Raw genomic sequence first — 21,348 nt, forward strand, 5'->3', positions numbered from 1 at the left:
GACAGAGTAGTTTAAGTTGGAGGTGTCCTGTCAGCAGCTTCACAGACGTGTCTCTTGGTTTGTAGGAACATTGTTTTTGGCCTGCGGGTAAGTTTTGCTGTAGTACCATGAATGACCACTGGAACCAATCAGCTGAAAAGGTGGAGGGTTAATCAAATTTGTAGTCTGAAGTGTAGAAGTAGCACAAAGTTCATAGTATTAATGCTGAGAACAAAAAACACTAAAGAGGTGGACCTAAGCTTTGAAGTGAGGTACGTCTTTGGAGGTTGACAGCAGGTTTGTGGCACAACCTCTTGTAAATGGTCTGCACCTATCGAGGCACCTTTTAGCCTTAGCGAGGCTCTACAAAGTGCTGCACAGTGTGTTTCTTAGTCACCCACTCACATGGTGCTGGAACTGCCATGCGAGGTGCTTCTCTACCACCAGGAGCAGCTTAGTGTTAAACATCCTGCCCAATCACATCAGTATGTGGAACTCCCAACCAGTCAGTCAGAGCTGATGAAGCCTCTTGGATGAAGGTGGAACATCTTCAAGGAACTCAAGCAGGTCCAGCTGATACAATCAATCCATGAGAATAACCACGACCTGGATGACTGAGGATCTTCAGACACCTGCCCAGTGACACTTTGACACGTGGGTTTAGGGATCCAACACCAGCATTTCGATTAGTGGACGACCCTGTGATGGTTTTTGTAATCGAAACCTTTGTGGGTGTCAAATATAAGCCCACATTAAGAAACCTTGGAGCTGATCTCTGTGGATGTCCAGGAGACACTATATGACATGCACGCCACCTGCTGGTCCACAGTAGTACTGTACAAACAGGCTGAGCTGCATATACACACAGTACAGACGTTTTTTTGTGGGGGATATTATGACCTCCTGTCTGAACTAAAGAACTAAAGAAAGGTAAAGGACACCAACTAAAAATGATTTCACACATAGCTGTCCCTTTGAGTGATGTTCTAGAAGGTCAGTATGCAGAAGGGTTTGTGTTTTAAATGGGGCAACATGAAAATCTGAAGCACACACTATTCATATTTCAGCAACCAGATTCCTCTAAACTACACTAAATATATAAAGGCATCACAATTAGAAATATTTATACTTATAATACATCCTCCTTCACAGAGGAAACAGACAAGTTTTTGTGTTTACGCAGCGTCATGAGGTATACCGATCAGCCACAACATTAAAACCACTGAAGAACATGAACCATCTCATTACGATGCACTTCTCTGCTGGGAGCTTGGATCCTGGCAGTCATGTGGAGGTTGACACCCCGGTGCAATAATGTGCAACAACGCAAAACTCAACAAGCAATAGTCCAACGTATGGACCTCCAAACTCCCAAGATCCAAATCCAGCCCACAACACTAAGGGCCCGAGGCATCAACACACAACGTCCCAGAGCCAAACGTGCCAACACGTCCTGACTCCAGCAGGTCACGGCTGATTTGGGAACCAACACAACATTATGCAGAGGGTTTAATGTTGTTGCTAATCAGCGTAGTAGCTACAGAACGACCTCACCTTCACCATGCAACAGAGTCTGACACTTGGTACGACTAGAAGATGAAGGCCTGATTACAGCCCACAGAACAACTGGACTAACTGTGGAAACTCAGCGCAGCAAACGGAGGATTAAAAAGCTGTCTGTTGTCACTTTAATAAATGTGCATCTTGATTTAGTGGCAGATTTAAAATCACAACTACAATTAGTTTCCCTCCATCACGCTGAAACTCTAAATGCACTGTTGCCATTATTCATCTGTTTGTGTGCTTTGCTATGCTGTCGCTGGTCATTACCATCCTGTATATAGAGAATGAAGGGCAGAGAAAGACCAGCAACAGCTGTGCAAACTAATACCCTGCTGTTATTGGCCCTACAGTCCAGGCCTATTGGCTCCAACAACAAGATCAACAGCAAACAAACTTTTAAGGCTAATTTTAACCGTGATGAGGATGTCTGCGTTCTGAAGCTAAACACCAGGAGCCTGATAGTTCAAGGCTCTGCACTTATTTTGAAACCACTCATAAGCCTGCAGTCTGGGAGCTCTGGTGTGATTAGAAGGCCGGTGCCGTTAAGAGGTTCGTATGTGAAGAGAAGGATTTGAAATTCCTTTCTGGATTTTACAACAAAGAGCAGCTAATAGTGGAGAAATATGATGTCTGGCTGCAGCATTTAGAGGCTTTTCAGAGAGTTCTTAAGCATTACAAGAGTCCAGCCAAGAAGTACCAGAATGCATGGACTAGTTTTTCAGCATCACTCTGAGACAGGATGTTACGTAAGAAAGCCGTCCTGGAGACTCACTTCATGTGTGAGTTGAAGGATATAACCCGATCAAAAGGACTCCACAGCAACGCCATCCACAGCATCTATGTTTAGAAGGTGTTGATGAGGTGTTTCAGGGCCAAATACAACACCTTGAGCTTGTCTGAAATTACAAGTAGAAACTTACAGGTCATCAGGCATTTCTGTCTTTAACACAGTCATAAAGTTTGACAAATCGATTGGTTTCCTCTGGTTCACTGATAAATATAACTGGGTGTCATTTGCATGGCACTGATTTACACCAATGAGAACGTCTCAGAGAAGAAAGCATCAGTTCTATCAGTGGGACTATAGAACTAACTCCTGTGTTTGTTTACATCAACCAACTGGAATCTATCTGACAAACAGGATTAAAAGCAGCCTAATGTGGTGAATTTAATTACAAAAACATGCTCCAGTCTCTGTAATAAAATCATGTGATCTGTGGTGTCAAACAGCACTGACATCCAGCAGGACCAGTATAAAGCAGACTGCTGGTCATCAGAGCTGGTTCCATAGAGACACGTCACTGATAGTAAACCTGGTCAGAATCACAACAGCGTCTCTCCTTTGATCAAACAAAGTCAAATGAAAGCTTCTTCACACACTGCTCTGATTGTGCTTTGATTCTTTAATTCATCTGTATTTGGCTCTGCCATTCTGTAAACTTGCAGCTAAATAATAAATAAACTGATGACATTATTACAAGAAGGTCGTAACTCGTGTCACTCTGTATACAAACATATGATCAGGCATGTTTTCAACATGGACTTACTGCTGCAGTAGAAAAATAAAATCTTAGCAAAACAAGTCAAAATAACAGCAAATAAAGCAGATAACCTGCCGGTGGAGGCGTGCACAGCGTGAGGCGTCTGTAAGGCAACTGGAGCGTAGACAGCGCACTGTGTGTGCATGAGTGGTAATGTGGCACTGTGGAATAGACACCAGTACTGTAACACCCACAGGACACAGAGGACCAGGGAGCCTCGGACAGGACAGTGCTCTCAGCTTTGATTTTGGTACAAACTGGACTTTACAAATAAACAATATTCTTCTGAACAAAATATCCTCATCTCCTTCTCTCAAGGTGCATTATGTGTGGAATCACGTCCACCCCTCCACAGACTACATCAAGCACATGTCCAAAGGCCTTCAAAGTCACGGGCAAAGACGAGGCAACTGTCTGACGGAGTCAAACATCTCGGGGTATGTTTGTTGATGTAAACTGTGGACAGTGACGAGGTGCCAGTGAGGCCCGTCATCGTAGCAGACCTCTGACCCAGCAGCTCTCTGGGGCTCACTCCAAGTCCTGGAGGTTGATTGTACTTCCTGTGAACTGGGAGTTATCAGAGCCGTTGTCGTCCTCCGTCATCACTGAAGGTTCCTGTGAGGAAACCATGACAGCTCAGTTGTCTCATGTCAAAGTTAAAACCACTGAATACTGCTGAAGTTCTGAAGCTCTCACTGGGCAGATATTTAATGGAAAAGTTTGCTCAGCTTCCAAACCCCAGACAGACACATACTGCTCACATCAGCATTAAGATTATGGTGCTTGTTTTTGAATTTGCCGATTCTATGTGCTGTCAACTGCAGAGAAACGAACATTTCTTAAACACACAAAACACAATCAACTGAACAGACAAACAGAACTTCTCTCACCTGTAAAATGTTGACAGGCAGGTCGACGGTGAGCTGCGAGTGGGAGCTGGACGGCTGAGAGCTCAGCTGGAAGGCCAGGTCACCGTCACTCGCTGGGTCGTCCTGCATGAACACACACTCTGATCAACACGTCTGAACAACAGCTTCCTGTTACTATACAGTGAACTCTGTGCTATATTAAAGAGTAGAGCACTGGAACGGGCAGAAAATATTCTCTTTGGCTCTTGGCAATTAAACCCAAAACTTCAGAAGAGACTTTAACTGTTTATACAACAGGATATGGTCTGTATTAAAATGAACACAAATTAATGGCAATAATTCTGCTTATGAATCAGAAAAGACATCTGAATGTGCCAGAGAATCATTTTACATGTTTTTTTAGTACCAGAGTAATTCTACAGACAGGTGCTGATAGTGGCTAACCCAGCTGGTTTTAATGGCACCACTTCCACCAGTTGTGACGAAGGCAAACTATAAACGGGGCTTAAAGAGAAGAGCAGGAACTACCTGTAGCTGGCAGTATAACCAGTACTTTAAATAACTTACAGGTTGTCGCCATCTTGATCTCTTTTAATGCATTTCTGCTGTTGTCTTGCTGATCAGTTTCACACTGAGCTGATAAAATGTAGGAGAAGGAAAGAACATCTTCTCGTGGAAAAAAATCCATTTTAAAATACAGCTTTATGTTTATAATACCTCTGTATTTACATAAGAAGGTATTATAAATGATAAGCTATATAAAGGTATTGTATATTTTGACCTCTGTTCTTGCTGACAGTCTGCTCCATCCGTACATCACACACACACTGATGCTTGAACATCGTATTCATCAAATGTGTTGTCAGCCACGACTTCTGCCTGTTTCCTGACGTCTTTCCCACAGATCTAAATGTCATTGTAGACACTGTTCCTATTGAAACCAGCTGAGCGCTCTTTGTGACTGAAGCTCCTACGTTCCATGTCCCAACAAAGAACCATCTTTCTTAACACAAAATCAGAGTCTGCTCGAGCTCCACTGGATGTTAAACACTTAATTGTACCATGATGCATGAACCCGTGTGGAAGCGTTGAGTTGTGTTTCTCCACTCTGTAATTCAGGTTGTTGCTTTAATTTGTCACCTGCCTGTAATTTTGACTGTAATTATTTTTTAAATGACCTCCTAATGACTGGGGAGGGAATAATAAATGTACCACCTCCTGTTGTTAAATCAAACCTGAACAGAGCTTAGGAATACTCTAATGTTTGGTGGGAACATGGACCAGCTACATTAGATCTCCACTGAGTAGCTGGGAAATGAGTTTTACTGTAATCTCACCTGCAGCAGCTGAATCTGGACATACTGGGCCCCAGTAACGGGGTCACGGAGAGTCAGGCCTCCATTGGCTGCTGCAGCTCCATCACTGTAACGAGCACCAGAGGGAGCCAGTGGCGCCGGAGCCACGGGAGCCTTTGCTCCTTTCGTTTTTCTCTGGCTTGGACCTGAAGTGCCTTAGTTGGATAAAGAAAAGGCCATCATTACTCACTGTTGTACACTGATTTGAGTCTCTGTCAAGTCTCTATATGGAGCATTAAATAAAAGAGTGACACTGGTGAATGTACAGTACCAGATGAAGCTGAGGGGCCCCTTTGTTTCTTCTTCTTGGCCAGCTGGATGGCTCTGTAGTCGGTCCTGGCAGAGCCTCCACTCTCCTGAAAAACAGAAAGGGTGCAATTAGGACTGCAGCTACTTCTACTGTAAACCAATCTGTTTATTATATTTTAATTAACTGATTGTTTGGCCTATCAGATGTCAGCCAATAGCAAAAATGTCTATGAAAACTTGCAATTTTTGACTTAAATGTTTCCTTTTATCCATCAAACAGTCCAAAAATACTCATTGTACTATTTTGTAAGGCTAGAAAGACAAGCGAGAATGTGCTTCTGAAAGGCAGATGTGGATTACGTAACATCACTACTTCTCAAAGTTCTTACAGTGGCAGCTCTGTGACATTTTGACCGTCCATTTACAGAAAGGACTGGCTGCTGCTCTGATAATTACAACCTCATACATTAGAGGGAGAGTGACACAACAGAAAGCCAGCAAGCAGAGAATTAAAAAAGTTCTCCACTAAACTCTGGGGTAATTCCTGCAGACATGATGCCTCTTAAAAGTATTCACCCCTCTTAGCGTATTTCCTCTTTGTATTACTACCTAGAACTACTGGATTGTAATGGACCTAACAGAATGTTTCAGTGAAATGACAGATAATAGTGCAAAACAGACAAACAAACTATGAAAACGTAAAATCCTCTTTTGGTATGAAACTCTAAATAACATTTGGTCAAACAAATTAAATTCAGAAGTCCCATAATAAGCTGATTAAGGTCCAACTGTGTGCAATCAAAGCATCACATGATGCTTGTTGTTGTCTTTAACATTCACAGAGACACAACATAGGACAGCATAAAAGTTCTCGTGATGGCAGTTGAGTGCTTCATCATGACAAAGCCTCCATTCATAGCACATGGAAAAACATGCAAGTCTTGCTGTCAGATTTTTTTGGGGGGATAGCAGTTTATTAAACTAGTTTTGTGCAAAAGAGTTTCAACACTGATGTTAGACGGAAGCACAGGACATGGATACTGTTGTCTTGCATCATCTTCCCCTGCGGCAGTCTTGGTATTGATCTAGTGGCTTTTAATTCAGACTCCTGTAGCCTTCATGGAAAAGAGGGCAGGGTCCTTATTCAGACTGACATGATGCTCAGATCGACAGAAAAGGCTGCACGTCTGACAGCTGTAGATTTGTGTTTCTGGTAAATTGTTTTAATTCAGCAGCTCATTGTACCGAGTGCAGGTTAACCCTAACCCCTCAGTACCAACTAACACAGACCTGGACACCCTGTAGAATTTATAAATACTAACATTTAGAATTAAAGAAAGCTAGTAACTGTGTGGCTGCTCACCAGGAAGCTGCTCGGTGACACAGCGTTGAGTTCTGTGTCCTTCTGTGGGCTAAAGCTGCTGCTGTGACTGGGGAAGACGAACTGGGTGAGAACTTTTCCTCCCTCCTGAGGTCCCAGCACCTCCACACAGCCCAGCAGAGGCCCCGCGCCCCCCTGGCCACCCACCTCCACCACTTTGGAGGGTGAGGCCAGCAGCTCGGCAACAGGAGCCACAGCCAGGGATGCTGTCGACTCCACGCTCAGGGTGCTGGAAGAGCTGAGTGGGTGCTGCAGAGTGGGGTCCACAGACGCTCCAGCACCCTGCATGGTGAGAGCCGTGAGGGTTCCCAGCGCCTCCGGGGTAACCGTCTGCACATCATCCAGGTTGAGGGTACCTTGTGGGGGTAGAACATCCCCCACCGTTCCCTCCAGACCGTGGTGGGGTCCCATGTCAGCACTGGCAGCCAAGATAAGAGGGTCCACAGCCTTGGCCAGTGTGGTGCTAGTTCCAGGACCGAGCGTGGTGCCCACTGAGGAGGGGTCGATGGTGAGGATGCCTGAGCTGATCAGGGAGAGGTCCATCGTGAAGGTGCCGTTACAGCTTCCACCGCCCACGGGAATTCCCACTCCGATGCCAGCAGTGGGCGCAGTGCCTCCAGGCACAGCAGAGAACAGAGAGCTGAGGTCCAAGTTAGTCAGCTGGTCGCCCCCGGCAATACCTGGCCCTGCAACCGTGGTTGGGGTGGAACTGATGAGTTCGCTGCTGGGGGTCAGGGTGGGCGTGGTCTCCATCTGGTTCAGAACATCTGGGGTGGAGGAGAGGTGAGAGATTGCTTATGTAGACGGTGTACAAGTCCCAGAAACAACTGCAAGTGTAATAAATGATTCTGTAAAATTGCCCCCCAAAAATAAATACCATTCATCCACCGCTTTATATATGAGAATGAAAAATACATCAACTGCTCTTTGCCTCATCATAATACAACATACACTGACTGGAGAGAGAAAAAGAAACGTCTTCGAGTTGAGCAAGGTGGATCATTTGAGGTTGTAAGACATAACAGCAGTGTAACAGATAATGATTTCAAACAAAGCAGTACATCCTGTCAAACAGTCAGATAAACAGCTGTTCATCCTTTTAAACATTTACTGAATACTGAGCTTAGCGTTACTGCTGAATGTCTCCAGGTCAATAAATAAACTTCTACTTTTAATGATTGTTCTCACAGCTGCACAATACAGATCTCAGCAAGAACATTACAGTCAGGACTGTTTTTCAAAAAACATAAATGTATGCATTTAGGTGTGTAAAAAGGCATTCACTACAATGTGTGGTTCAGATTAAACACCCTGTTTTTGTGAGACACTGCTCCCTTTGAGCCTGTGTGTCTAACAAGAAGCATAAGTGGGTCATATATGGATTCGTCTTGTTCTGTTTTATAATGTAAGCAGTGCTGATTCTCAAACTATTACATTAAACCTAGTTTGAAAAGAACAGAGTGAAATGAATCATAGACTGTTTCTAGGTCATGAGCCAGCAGTGATGGTTACTAACCAGGACTGAGGTGGTGGTGTTTGAGCATGTGGCTCTTAAGGCTACTGCGGGAGGAGAAGTGCTTGGAGCAGTTGGCCACAGGACAGCGGGTCCTCAGGGTGCTGGCGTCCTGCTTATGCTTCTTGGAGTGGATGTACAAGCTGCTGCGTGCTGAGAACTTGGCATTACAGCCTGACGGACACACAGGAGGCACACGTCACAGCCATATCGCAGGAAATTAACAAACACAAATAGTGAACGATATAAAACATCCTGCTGGAGGAAATGGTAACCACTACCATATCTTGTTGTTAGCACACGTATCTACTTTATGTACCTTCTGCATGGCACTGAAAGGGCTTGGTGCCCAGATGTGTGATGCTGTGACCCTTGAGGTGCTCGGCGCGAGTGAAGGACTTTCCACATCCCTCCTCTGTACAGACAAAACGCCGGTCATCATCATGTTTCCTGACAAACACACAAACACAAACTTGTACATTAAAAAAACACACAGTCAGAAAGACCACATTAACTTCAACATTAATTCAGCCGTGATGCCTAAAACCCGACTGAAAAACTCTGCAAAATCAGGATAATAAATAAACTGCACCCATTAAACAGAACTGCAGGGGTGAGGTGACGCTTTCTAATTAAACATTTAACAGAAATGTTACTTTGCACCACAAACCATTGGTTTTGTCCATTTTTTTTCTACTGAGCTGAAAAACATGAATTAGTACGTTAGAAAACACTTACCGTTTATGTCGGAGCAACTTTGACATGCTAGTAAAAGACCATCCGCAGCCCTCTGAATCACACACAAATGGCCTCTCACCTGAAGACAAGAAGGCAGAAGCTTATTTTAAGTGCTTTAGTTTGTAACAAGCTAAACGTGAACTTAGGCCACGATTTCTGCAAAGCTGGCCCACTTCAACCACTGCTGCACGGCTGACCTGCTTTAGTTTCCGTTCAAACGAGATATTTTTAGTTTCCAGTGACTACTTCTGTAATTAGGGTTTGGAAATGCCGAGCATTGACCGTCATTGATTATGTCCACAGCATCCGGCTGCTATGTCATTCACTGCATTTCTGTGTCCAGCAGAAACATTTCAGGAGCTCACAGCAGCCACATTTCAAATGTTCTCGAGTTGGTTTGTTTTTTTTAATCATGTTTTACAGCAAACTGAATACATGCTGTTTGTTGTCGATACTCTGTGTCCACACTTGTATAAGACAACCCGCTGTGCCTCCAATTCTCTCTGCGATCACTCAATTAAAATGTCAGTACAGCTGATTTCACTGCTCAGCTGTTGTCACTGGCCTGGAATGTTGTTTACTGTGCTCATATTATGTGGTGACACTAATAAAGATTTTATCTGCAGCACCATCTTGGTCATGGCTTCAGGCTCCATAGCCCCTCTAAGAGCTGTGATCATAGCTCACAGAACTTCCAACAGACATCAACAACAGAAACAGGAAAACGTGAATTAAAACAAGATAAAAACTGTGAATTTAACAGCACTAATACAAAACCTAGTGTTATATTTTCCCATTCTGCAAATACATAAGGGTCAGTGTGACGTAAATGTCCTAATCAGAGAGTGTCCGTGAGGCTCTGTGAGGACTTCACTCATTTCATTTACTCATATATTTGACGGGGACAGTGCTCACTGATGACTGCAAAAAGTAACTGGAAATGAGCCCAAATTAGCCGATGACACAAAGACGCTTGTTGAGAACATCGACAGTGAACGCTGCTCTCATCAGGAGTGAGGGAACAAAGAGTAGCACATTCACACCCTCCTGTGATCCAGGAATGGTTTTTTTTCGTTTGTTTGTATAAAAGGCAGCCTTATGTTTCTCTGTGGCATAATTATTCATCACTGTAGAAATACAGCAGGTATATTTAGAGCCACTGTTGACTGACTCTGTACCTTTAGGCCCAGTTATACAGCGCTGAAGCCGGACTACTGAACTGCTGCAGAGAAACTACAGTGTTCCTGCTGTGCATGTATGGACCCATGCATTCTGAAATCAATTTAAAAACACCACCACATACTAGACCAAACATACTTGGCACTCATTTATATACCTGTTCACCCACATACGTGAAAGACTGATTTATATGAAAACAAAGAACGTATTAGGACTTACCAGTGTGACTCCTCATATGGATTTTGAGGCGACAGGCCTTGTCGTATGTCTTGTCACAGCCGGGGTAGGAACACGTGAAGTGGCCTGTTTCTCTGAAATGGGTACGATTGTGGGAGAACAGGGCACTGAACGTGATGAAGGTTTTCTCACAGCCTGCACAGAACAGAAGGGGAACATGTTAAACAAACCAAAACCAAAAGCATATTCTACACCAACACCTCAGCTATCAGAGTGTTATAGATGAAGCCGTTTTCAGATATGGGACATGGAGCAACGCTGGAAAGGTACAGTGTGAGTGAGAACAATCATGTCCCCATATTGGGGATAATTTATGATAAAAAGTAGTTATTTATGTTATCCCATGTGTATAAAAGCATGAAACGCTCTCTCCTTGGAGACACTCATCAGGATCCTGATGCTGCAGGAGTTTCATAAACGCAGAGGAAAGACTCCTACAAACAGCTGGAAGCAACAAACTACACTTTAGCTCCTGTTAACGTTTCATCAAAACCTGGATTATGACTATTAAACTCCATCGTCATGGCAATAACACTTCATTTTTATGGACACCTTTTTGTAGCAAGTGTGAAATTCAAGTGCAAAGGAACTGACGAAGATGTTTCGCCACGCCGGCTCTGTATGTTGTGTTTTCTGGCCAACATTTGTGTTGCTTTTCACGACTCCAAGTACTGCAGCTTGAGTGTGTGCAAACATGATTGCATGCAGTTCTGTTCGATCCACTAAAAAAAACAAAAGTGAGCAGGATGTTCATTCAGACATGCATCCGACTGACAAGATGCCATCAGATTCATGGAAAGGAGTGCATGACTAAAAGGGGCTTTAGTAGAAAAAAATAACAGACAAGCTCTGTCTAGAGGAAATTAGGTTCCCTAATATAAAATCCTTTGACCTGTTCTTTTTGCTGTTAAGCAAGTAAGTAAGCATGGCTGATGTGTCCAGTTTAATTGACACCCTGTGATGCTTGTGCAGGTTAAACTTTGAGGGGATGTACTTCTTATGAAAAGCAGGTATCACAGTGTGGTACAATAGCAGGACATCAGTCAACAGCAGGTGGAACACGTGGAAAAAGAAAAGGAGGAACTTCTCAAACTGCTTCGTTACCTGGAAATTCACACTTGTGGGGCCTCTGCGGCTCAAAGTGGACCCTCTGGTGATTGGTGAGCCGTGTAGCACTGCGAAACCTCTCGCTGCAGATCTCACAGATGAAAGCGTTGTCCTGTTCGTGGACTTTGACGTGAGCCTTGAGGTTGTAGACCGTGGTGAAACGCCGTCCACAGCCTTCAAACTGGCAGGTGTGCGGCCGCTGCTTGTCGTGGGACTGAAGATGCCGCTTCAGCTTGTAAGAAGTGGCAAAGGCCCAGCCGCAGCCCTCCACGTTGCACTGATAGGGCCGGGGGTCCTCTGCATGGTTCAGGAGGTGAACCTTGAGTTTCTGACGAGTGTCAAATGTGCAGGAGCAGCCCGGTTCTGGGCAGCCGAAGGAGGCCGCAGTCTCTTTCTTGGACCTGATTAGTGGGACAGATTGGAAGTCCTCATTGTCACAGTCTGCCACAGGGGCTTTGGGGGACGGAGTGACCAGATCGGCCTCGGTCACAGCACACAGCACCCCCGTCTCCTGCTTCACAATGGGACAGGAGTCCAGAGAGGTGCCCAGCTCTGACAAGGAGCAGTCATCCACCAGAGCCAGCTCAGAGTCACTGACAGACAGGCCGGGCAGGGGCTCTTCCTGCTGGCTGGAGCTGGCCAGGGCCAACGTGCTGATCTTCCCGATGGACTTGGTGCCACTGTCATAGTTGAGAAGAACAATATCCTCATGGTCCTTCATGCCGAGGTGCTCCCTTAAGCTCACCATGTCATCCTCCTTGTGCACGTATCCCTCCGGCGGGGCAGCCAGAGTCAGGATCCCGTTCTCGATGGTCACTATGATGCTTTGGTTGTTTATCGTGATGGTTCCGGAGAAGCTCTCACTTGCGGGCGGACTGGAGGAGGCCGTGACCGGGGTCGTGGTGCCCTGCAGCCCCGTCGCATCTGAAATAAAGCCCGATGTATCCATGGCTTCCACGATGCCCGCCGTCCCCGAGATCAGGGTCTCGTCGATCCGGGTCGAGAGCTCCCTGACCAGCTTGCTGTCATTGTTTTCGGTGCAGATCTGGCCGCAGATCTTTTCGCCATATTTGTTTGTCAAAACAACGTCTTCGACTGTTCGGTGGTAGACAGCCGGTTTACCGTCACCGCCGGCGGGATTATCGCCCAGCAAACCGAAAACATGCTCTGCTTTCTTCAAGGCTTGTGTATCGAGACAGTTCAGGTCGTCGTTGGCTTCGCGGAGAACAACGTCGCTGCCGCTTCCGACATCCATGGAGCCCCGATGACTCTCCGGCTGCTTACCCGTTATTTTAGCGCCGTCCTCGGATACAGCATCCCGTCGGGGTTTGCCTCCCTCGTCGCCATCCTCTTGAGCCAAATACAGGTCCCGTGTGGTTTTATCCTCGCTGTCTATCGGTGTGTTCAGGCTCCCCGGTGGTGCAGCAGCAGCAGCAGCAGCAGCAGCGCAGTGGCCGGCCGGAGGCTGCTGCTGGAAGGCGCCGTCCTCACGCTGCTGCCGTAAAGCTGCAAACGGTAACGTTAGCTGCCGCTGCGGTTCCTCTTCCCCTTCAAACAGAGGCAGCGCCATTTGCATTACCGTCCCCCCGCTCTCCGCCTCGCACTTCCTGGCTGTCCTCGGCGACTCCCGCGCGTTCAGCTCGTTTTCTGTCCTCACGTTATGAAGTCCGACCGCCGGTGTCGTAGCGGCCGAATGAGTTTTAACGGTCGTTTGCGGTTTGCTGACGGGCGAGCGAGCCTCCTCTCCGCTGCCATGTTCCGCCAGCAGGCGAAACGGCGCCGTCCTCGGCCTGGTGTTGTTGTTGTTGTTGTCGCTGTGCGGCTCCGGCCGGCCGTCCGCTTCGTTTTCGCTGGGAACGAAATGAGGTAGCGACCCTGTGGAGGGTCGAAGCGGAGACGAAGCGGTTCTGTGTAGGGCGCCATGTTGAGAGTGAATGTTTTGGGCATCAGAAAGCCCCTGGATTTCCATCTTGGTATCCCTGTAGCAGCGCCACAGAAAAGGCCCGCCCTAGTGCGCGAGAGGATCCGCGGAGCCACTTCACGGTTTCCAGCAGGCCCGGTGCTGCGTTCACGGCCGGCACGGAAACTCCCCCAAACCAACGGAGGCTTACATAAAAAGCCTGTTATAAATCATATGAGCTGTCACATGCTTCTACACAACAGTTTTGCAAGAGTAGAAGAAGAAGTAATTTGTTCCACTGCAATGTGAAAGCAGGCAAAAGAAAAAAAAACCCTGAATGAACCAGTTTTACAACATTTACCATTTAGACAAGAGAGAGAAAAAACTAAGAAAGGAAACCAAATGCAGAAGGTTTTGTAGGTTGTATAGAACCTCACACTGCAAAAACCTAATTCTAAGTATCTAATCCTAATCTTTTAAATTCCTCTTTACACCACATGCTACCTGTCCTTACATATTCTCAGGTGGTTTATTTGCACATTCCTGCACACTGAAAACATTTTTCTGTTTCTATGTGATTTGAGAACCTCTTGACTAATAACACTGCTTCTTATTCATCCTGTAACACCTAATCCCTGTGCCTGATAATACTTTTTAAAATCTATATGTTATAGTTTACTGGGATGCACAACAAAGTCAGATTCCTTCTACCTGAATTCATACTCGGCTATAAAACCTTTTTGATTCAGATTCTGATGAAGTCTTGCCTGCAAAAGCAAATGGAAAGGAACCAAGAACCAAGACTTTGGCCTCCAGTGATTTGCTAAATGCTGCATGCACTAAAAAAAAAAAAAGTCAAGAACTATGGCAATACAACCAAATACCAAAATGCACTCCAAATATAGAAAACCTTGCAGGTTGCATACAACCCAACACTACAAACCTAAATCTTAGTATTTAATCTTAATCTAAGTGTTGCCTTCAAAAGCAAATGCAAAGAGTCAGTGACCTAAAAAAAGGCTCTGGCTTTTAGTGATTTGCTGAAAAAAAGAGAAATTGTGCCTCTACAATGTAAATAATATTCAATATTTTTTTAAAAAAGCACACTAAATGAATCGATTAAAAAAATGCAACCAAATAGAAAAATGCACCACAAAAACTGACAACACAACAAAATAAAGTTTTACTGGTTGCATAGAAACCAGCACTGCACAAACTTAAATCAACTCTTGGCTGTAAAAGCAAATACAAAGAGTGAGTGTTCCCCCAAAAGTCTAACAAAGCATCCAAACCACCAGGTTTCCTTGTTGTCCTCCCTCACACATGCTTGTAGGATTGTGACATGAAATATGAAATAAGGCCACATATCCAAGTCCTTCCTGATAAACAGCGACAGATGCTCAATAATCCAGATGAATCCATTCACTGTTGTCATTTTCCCCAACTTTCTGTCTGATAACTTGTTTGCTGAGTCAGAGGTCAGACACAAAAAGCTTTGACTAAACGGACCAGGATCTGTTTTCAGGAGCGTCTGTTCGCAGAAGAAAGTCAGCACAACTTAAAGAGAAGCCCAGTTGCTTTCTACTGAAACTCCGAGGATTACCATGACCTGGACGACTGAAAGTGTACAGAGACATACAGATACGTGTCCAGACGCTCACACACGTTGCATTTAAGAAAGATAAAGAAACCACAGCACAGAAGAACGAGTGACAAATTTGCAAATTGTGCTGGAAATGAGAATCAAAGGGCCAAAATTGTTGATATTTACAATGAAGGTGCAGAATCGCTGGTATGAACAATAGAAACCAGTTTTAAGTACAGTTTAAATACTGAACTAATAATGATTTGCTGAAATAATAACAAGACACCACAATGTGAGTAAAAGTTTCTACCTGGACATCCAGCCACAGCCTGACTATCATCAAAGACTTGTTTAAAAGCAGATGCCTCTTTGTCCCATTGAACACAGATAACCAATCTGCCGGTCTATAATAAAACTCCAGAGAATATACAGAATCTAGTATGTAGTTCTTTAAACCAGGCGGAGAACCTGAAGGCAGCAGTTGCTGGTGGAGCAGCAGTGGATGTGATGGGACGATCTGCTGGTGGTGACTGAGGAGCAGCGAGAGGAGACGTTACATGATAGACTTTTAACAAGCAGTGCTCAGAAATGTTTTAACTTAAGTCTGGAACATAAAGTCACTTCATAACTTCATACATCACCATTTCCAGTTTGAGGGGTTTTTCTTTTCACTGTCCCTCCACTAAGTGGCAGTGCAGTACTACTAAACAGGAAATCCTGCTCAGCCCAAGCATTGCAGATGATCCCCTCCGTGATTAAACCAATATTTAAAGAGCATGGCACCCTCAGGGTTTAGAGTGTGCATTTAAAACTCACTCTGTTACAAGTGAACTCCTTTTTGTGCCGTCTTGACAGTAGAAGTTTTGAAAATACACATTTTTATGGGTATTTGAACTTAGACAGTCAAACTGCAACACGGTATTCATATTTTTATGGCTAATCTAACATCTGGCTAATTAACAAATACACGTTTGGGTAACACTGACACATTTAATGCTGATTAATGTGCATTTTTCCTGAAAAAAGAAGTGCTACCAACGTGCATAATAAAGGTAGAATGTTTTAAATTCAAATCTGCAGCAATTTAATCCCCTATTTAAAATAAATAAATAAATAAATGAGGACAAAATAGGGAAGAACGAAAAATAAGAGCAACCATTATCATTTCTGAACAATCCATCCATAAAGTAAAAGACTAGGCTGCCAGGCAAAGACAACAGCTGAGCCTTAAATAACATCTTTATTTGGTTTCTAAGCAAAAAAACTGTGACAAACTTATAAATAAGTTGCGACCAACACAAAGAGAGACAAAAATAACACATTTAGATTATCATAGAGGAACAAAATGGAGGGAAAGAAGACAGTCACAAAATAATCTGTACATCACTTCAACATATTTACATCTGACCTACATGTATGTTGTACAGAACACAGCAGACCGTGGAGAAGTCGTGAGCAAGTCTATGGTTGGTCAGTGTGATTAGCTCATACTGTACACTCTGTGTGGAAAGCTCAGCATGCTTCGTACAAAAATATACAATAGGTTATATGACTTTGGGTTGTGTACTTACTGATCATAACACACACATGCATGCATGTTTTTTAAAACGTCATACAAATCTACCCTACCGTTCATGTATGTCCTATATGCTCTGGGTTATTATGCTGGCAGTTCCTTCAGCTATACTGTACACAACAACAGCAGAATTAGAAAGAATGTTCCCGCACAGTATACACAAGTCAACACATGTAGGAATGTCGTTTGAAGTCATTCGTCAGATATGAATAAAGATACAGATAGTACAATCATTGGCAGCATATCAGCCAAAAAAAGCATGCAAAATACCACAGGTCTCCTGTGTTGTCATATAAAAATAGAGTCCTCCCTCGCACATACTCGTAGGATTATGACAGAAATAAGGCCACATATCCAATTCCTTCCTGATACAATGTGACAGATGCTCAATAATCCAGATGAATCCATTTATTATTGTCATTTTTGGCTTTACGGACCTCCTCTGCTTTCTGGTTTTGTCATCCTGTCAGGTTGAACATTCCTCTTCAGTTGTTTGCTGAGCCTGGCACGAGTGTCGAGGGTCAGACACAAAAAGCTTTGACCAAATGGCACAGTGTCTGTACGCCGGAGAGGACAGCACAACCTGTAGAGTGAAGCTGTGGAGGCCCTGAAAGCTTAACGCGCTACAGAGTAAAAACATCGTTGGAAATAATCAAAAGAAAATCAAATTCATTAATTTTACAACGCATGTAGCATTTAGCAAAAAATGCTAAAACCTGGGAAAGCACAACCAAAGACGGAAGGAAGTTTTGCAGATGTAACTGAAGTGGAATTAACAGAGCTGCAGACTTGAAACATGCAGGAAAAGTTCTCGAAAAAAGTCCACGGTGGCTGTTGTCACCCATATGAAATGCTAGAATAGATGACAACAAAATGTGCTGAAAAGTCGAAGCCTTTGATTTAAATGCAGACTGTGTCCTTGCAGAGCTGCGTGTTGCACCTGCAGAGCGTATAAAGTCTGGGACAGAAGTCAGAACCACAAACATTTAAAAGATTAAAAAGTGTATTTTCTGAACTCTGAGTCCAGGTCTTACAGGGAAATCCTCACATTATCTCTTTCAATTGTAGATTCAGTGGACTGAACACAAGCCTAAACCAAAGTAAGTCATAATATCTGAGTGCAGATAGTTATCCCCCATTTTGTTCTTGTTCAAGATAAATAATATTTGCAAGTGCAGGAACACGTCTGCTTCGGCTGAATCTACCCTCAAGTCACTTTTGCTGACCTCATTTGCATTTTATTTATTTTTTATTTTTGCTTGAAATTAGCAAATTTCAACAGCTAACAGAATATTTTGAGTTGTTTATAGCAGAGGGGAGCTGATGAGTTACAGAACAGCAGAAGCCTACAGCGGACACTGAAAAGTGAGCCGGTTACATCTGACGTCAGCGGCATCAAGATGCTAAAGATGGTTTTAGGCGTAACACAGTGATTACACTGTTGAGATATCTGCTGTTGACCTCTTGCTGAACACTAGCCGACCATTTCAAACAATGCTGTGCAATATGTGGATCCTGAAATCAAAATGTTGGAAAAAAGAAAAAAGACCAAAAAAATCTCTTGCGTAATTTCTGTTGTGCTCTGTACAGTTTTTTGGTTGTGTTTTTCCCAGGTGTTTTCCACATACACCCATGAACCCATTTTATTTGTGCCTTTCTTTTATCTATTTCCATGTTTTTCCTTAAGCTGCAGTGAGTCAAGCTCTTCAGGGCCGTCGTACAAACTGATTTCTATTCAAGCACCTACGTGCTTTTGCTTGAGTCCGTCATGCAGACAGTAAAGGCAGGACAGTCAGAAAACATAGTAAGTGTGGAAAAAGTCAGCATTCATGAACAGTTGTGCATACATGTCCAACACTGATGCAGCACCATGAACGAAACCACATTCTTCTTCTTTTTTTTAAAATCTTTCTTGGTGTCTTCCTTCTTGGGAAAAAGAACAAAAGTCCCGGTGACCCTCTCACACAGACTCTGCTACATATGAAGTATTCTGGCCTGTGAAATGTGCCCTGACCAGCCCCATTCATTTTAAACAGGTACACGGGTCCAGACAGCTTGAGAACCACAGGCTCCCACCTCATGCATGATTCATCTTGAAATGACAGCCCCAGCTGAGAGAGTTACAATTTAGAGGAAGAGTGGGGAGAGCAGACACGGTTCTGTTCAGCTTTTGCAGTCAGGGCTGAAATAATCTGCACCTTCATTTCATTAAACTGTACAGCGGCTGGAGAGAGAGGAGGTGCTGGAGCGCCGGATATTTCAGGCTGTTCTCCATCTCGAGCTGATTTCAAGGCCTTGTATGTTTCCTGCTCTCAGGAGGGATCTCTCCTCACGTCCAAGTGGGATTCGTTTAGCTTCATCTCTGAATGGTCACCTTGAAATGTGAGGTGACCACCAGCCCTTTACGAAACATATTTGACTTTCATGTTAAGCATTCAACATACATTTTTATGCCACAACCTGGACAAGAGTCAATTCCTGCTTCTCTCTTTTTTTCAGCTCCTCTGTGTTATTGTCGAGCCTTAAAAATGCCCTGAGAATAAACAAACCAGGAAGGACATCAGCCTCAGCGCTGTCTGATAGGAATGAAACCGCCCGGCTACTTCAGGATTTATTACTCTATTACAGCAGACACTCCTTTCACTGTGAGCAGGAACTGAAGTGGGTTGACAGAGCCGCAGACTCCAGATCTGCTGGAGAAGTTCTCCAAAGAAATTCCACGGCGGCGTTGGTCACCCATATGAAATGCTAGACTAGATGACAGAAAAGTGCGCTGAACATTTTGAAGCCTTTGATTTAAATGTGTCCGTACAGAGTTGTGTGTTGCACCTGCAGAGTGTGTGTGACACAAAGTCAGAACCAGAAACATTTAAAAAGATTAAAAAGTGTGTTTTCTCTCAGTCCAGTTCTTCTCATCAGCTTTTTTAAAAAGGACCATGTTCTCTTCTTGTGGGTTCACTTCACTGATTTGGTTTCCATCAACCGACCCTGAAACCATGCAACACACACACACACACACACACACACACACACACAGACACACAGACACACACACAAACACACACACATACACAAACACACATCCCGTTGTGCCGCTCCACTCGCTGCCCTCCACTCAGGCGTGAGTGTTGCGCTGCTTGGGGGCAGAAGTGGTCGTGGCAGTGGTGGTGGACATCGAGGGGGAGTCGGAGGTGGCGGGCAGCGGGGGCCGAGGCTCAATGCCCCGGGTCTTCATGAAGGACAACAGCTGGTCGGGGATCTCTGCCAGGACGTCTTTAGCCAGCCGGGCCATGCTCAGGACCTGGTTCCCTGAGCGGTCGATATAGTCCCGAAAAGGAACAAACTGGACGGGAAGCAAGAAAACAGCTGTTGGTACCATTGTTCATGTCTGTGAAGACTCTCAGTCATCCAGGTCCTGGTTGTTCTGGTAGATTAATCGGAGCAACTGGACCTGCTTGAAGACTCTCATCCAAGAGGCTTCATCGGTTCTGACTAGTTGGGAGATCCAGATCCTTAGATCCTTAAGGAGCCATGAGCACCTAAGCTGAACATTCACACCGAGCCACAAAAGAACCTTACGAAGCCCACTGTGGCAGGGGGAGGACTAATGAGTCACATAACGAGGGGGAGGAGCAACAAACCCCCAATTAAAACCGGAACTCAGGTGTTAACGACTCCATCAGGACATCAGTATGTGGAACTCCCAACCAGTCAGTCAGAGCTGATGAAGCCTCTTGGATGAAGGTGGAACGTCTTCAAGGAACTCAAACAAGTCCAGTTGCTACGATTAATCTACCAGAATTCAAAAAAATACTGTTGTTCAGTTTACATACTGGTTAGTAATGCATCCATACATGTGTACAGTTAACAGGGAGAACAGACTCCCAACATTTGTGCCTAAAGTTTACAAAAGACAGCAGAGTAATGAAGATAACTGTCGGGCCGTCTGTCCATCGATACGCCTCGTCGTACAAGATGCTGCTTCAGCTGAACTGTTGTGTTGCAGGAGTTAATTACAAGTGACACACAGTGTGTTCTCTACCCCACTGAGTATATGAAGGTTTATACATAGACATCAACATCTAGAGGTTTTAGAACTAAAAAGAACATTATGAGTTGCAATATCTACGTGATAAAGAATATTTACACAATCTAACCTCTTTCAGTTCTATCTTTTCATATCGCTACGTCTTATTCAACCCTTATCTATTATTGCTATTTAACCCTCTAGTATGTAGGGATAAAACATAGTTTATGTTTTTCTAAACTCTACAACGACACTGAATGAGCCCCTGCTGTGGAATAAATCTAAATCGTGCCTATACACGTGTTAAACCTGAGAAGTAAACCCAAAGCCATGAGATTAAAATGTTTTATGACTACAAAAAGGCAGCGGTTTTAAAACAAAGGTTTTTCAAGGCTAATCAAGTTCCAAGAGACACAACTGGCAGGTTCATGTTCAAGCTGAAAACTGAGTGTGGAAGGAAGAGAAATCTTCAGAGACATCCCTGTATTACAGCAAAACTACCTACAGGAGGATGTGATGAAACCTCGCTGCACTTTGTTCGTGACCAAA

General features: G+C 44.2%; 2 protein-coding genes across 2 annotated transcripts in view; both read right to left on the bottom strand.

Annotated features, from left to right (window-relative positions):
* Window positions 1–2,925: 2,925 nt before the first annotated feature.
* On the bottom strand, window positions 2,926–13,680 carry LOC103359412 (zinc finger protein ZXDC). The gene is made up of 10 exons (XM_008284749.1): window positions 11,709–13,680; window positions 10,587–10,739; window positions 9,189–9,267; window positions 8,770–8,900; window positions 8,454–8,624; window positions 6,920–7,704; window positions 5,579–5,663; window positions 5,290–5,462; window positions 3,974–4,075; window positions 2,926–3,698 (listed from the first exon to the last, which is right to left on the bottom strand). The coding sequence occupies exons 1-10, from the start codon at window positions 13,678–13,680 to the stop codon at window positions 3,612–3,614; spliced, it is 3,738 nt and encodes a 1,245-aa protein (XP_008282971.1). The 3' UTR covers window positions 2,926–3,611.
* A 6,207-nt stretch (window positions 13,681–19,887) lies between these two features.
* The window catches only part of LOC103359415 (copine-9-like), a 167,763-nt gene continuing 166,302 nt past the window's right edge, over window positions 19,888–21,348 (bottom strand). Inside the window, 1 exon segment of the mRNA XM_008284752.1 lies at window positions 19,888–20,115. Within this exon segment, the coding sequence (XP_008282974.1) occupies window positions 19,888–20,115 (228 nt within the window).

This window comes from Stegastes partitus, unplaced genomic scaffold (assembly GCF_000690725.1).
Source record: "Stegastes partitus isolate 25-593 unplaced genomic scaffold, Stegastes_partitus-1.0.2 Scaffold370, whole genome shotgun sequence".
Lineage (NCBI taxonomy): Eukaryota > Metazoa > Chordata > Actinopteri > Pomacentridae > Stegastes > Stegastes partitus.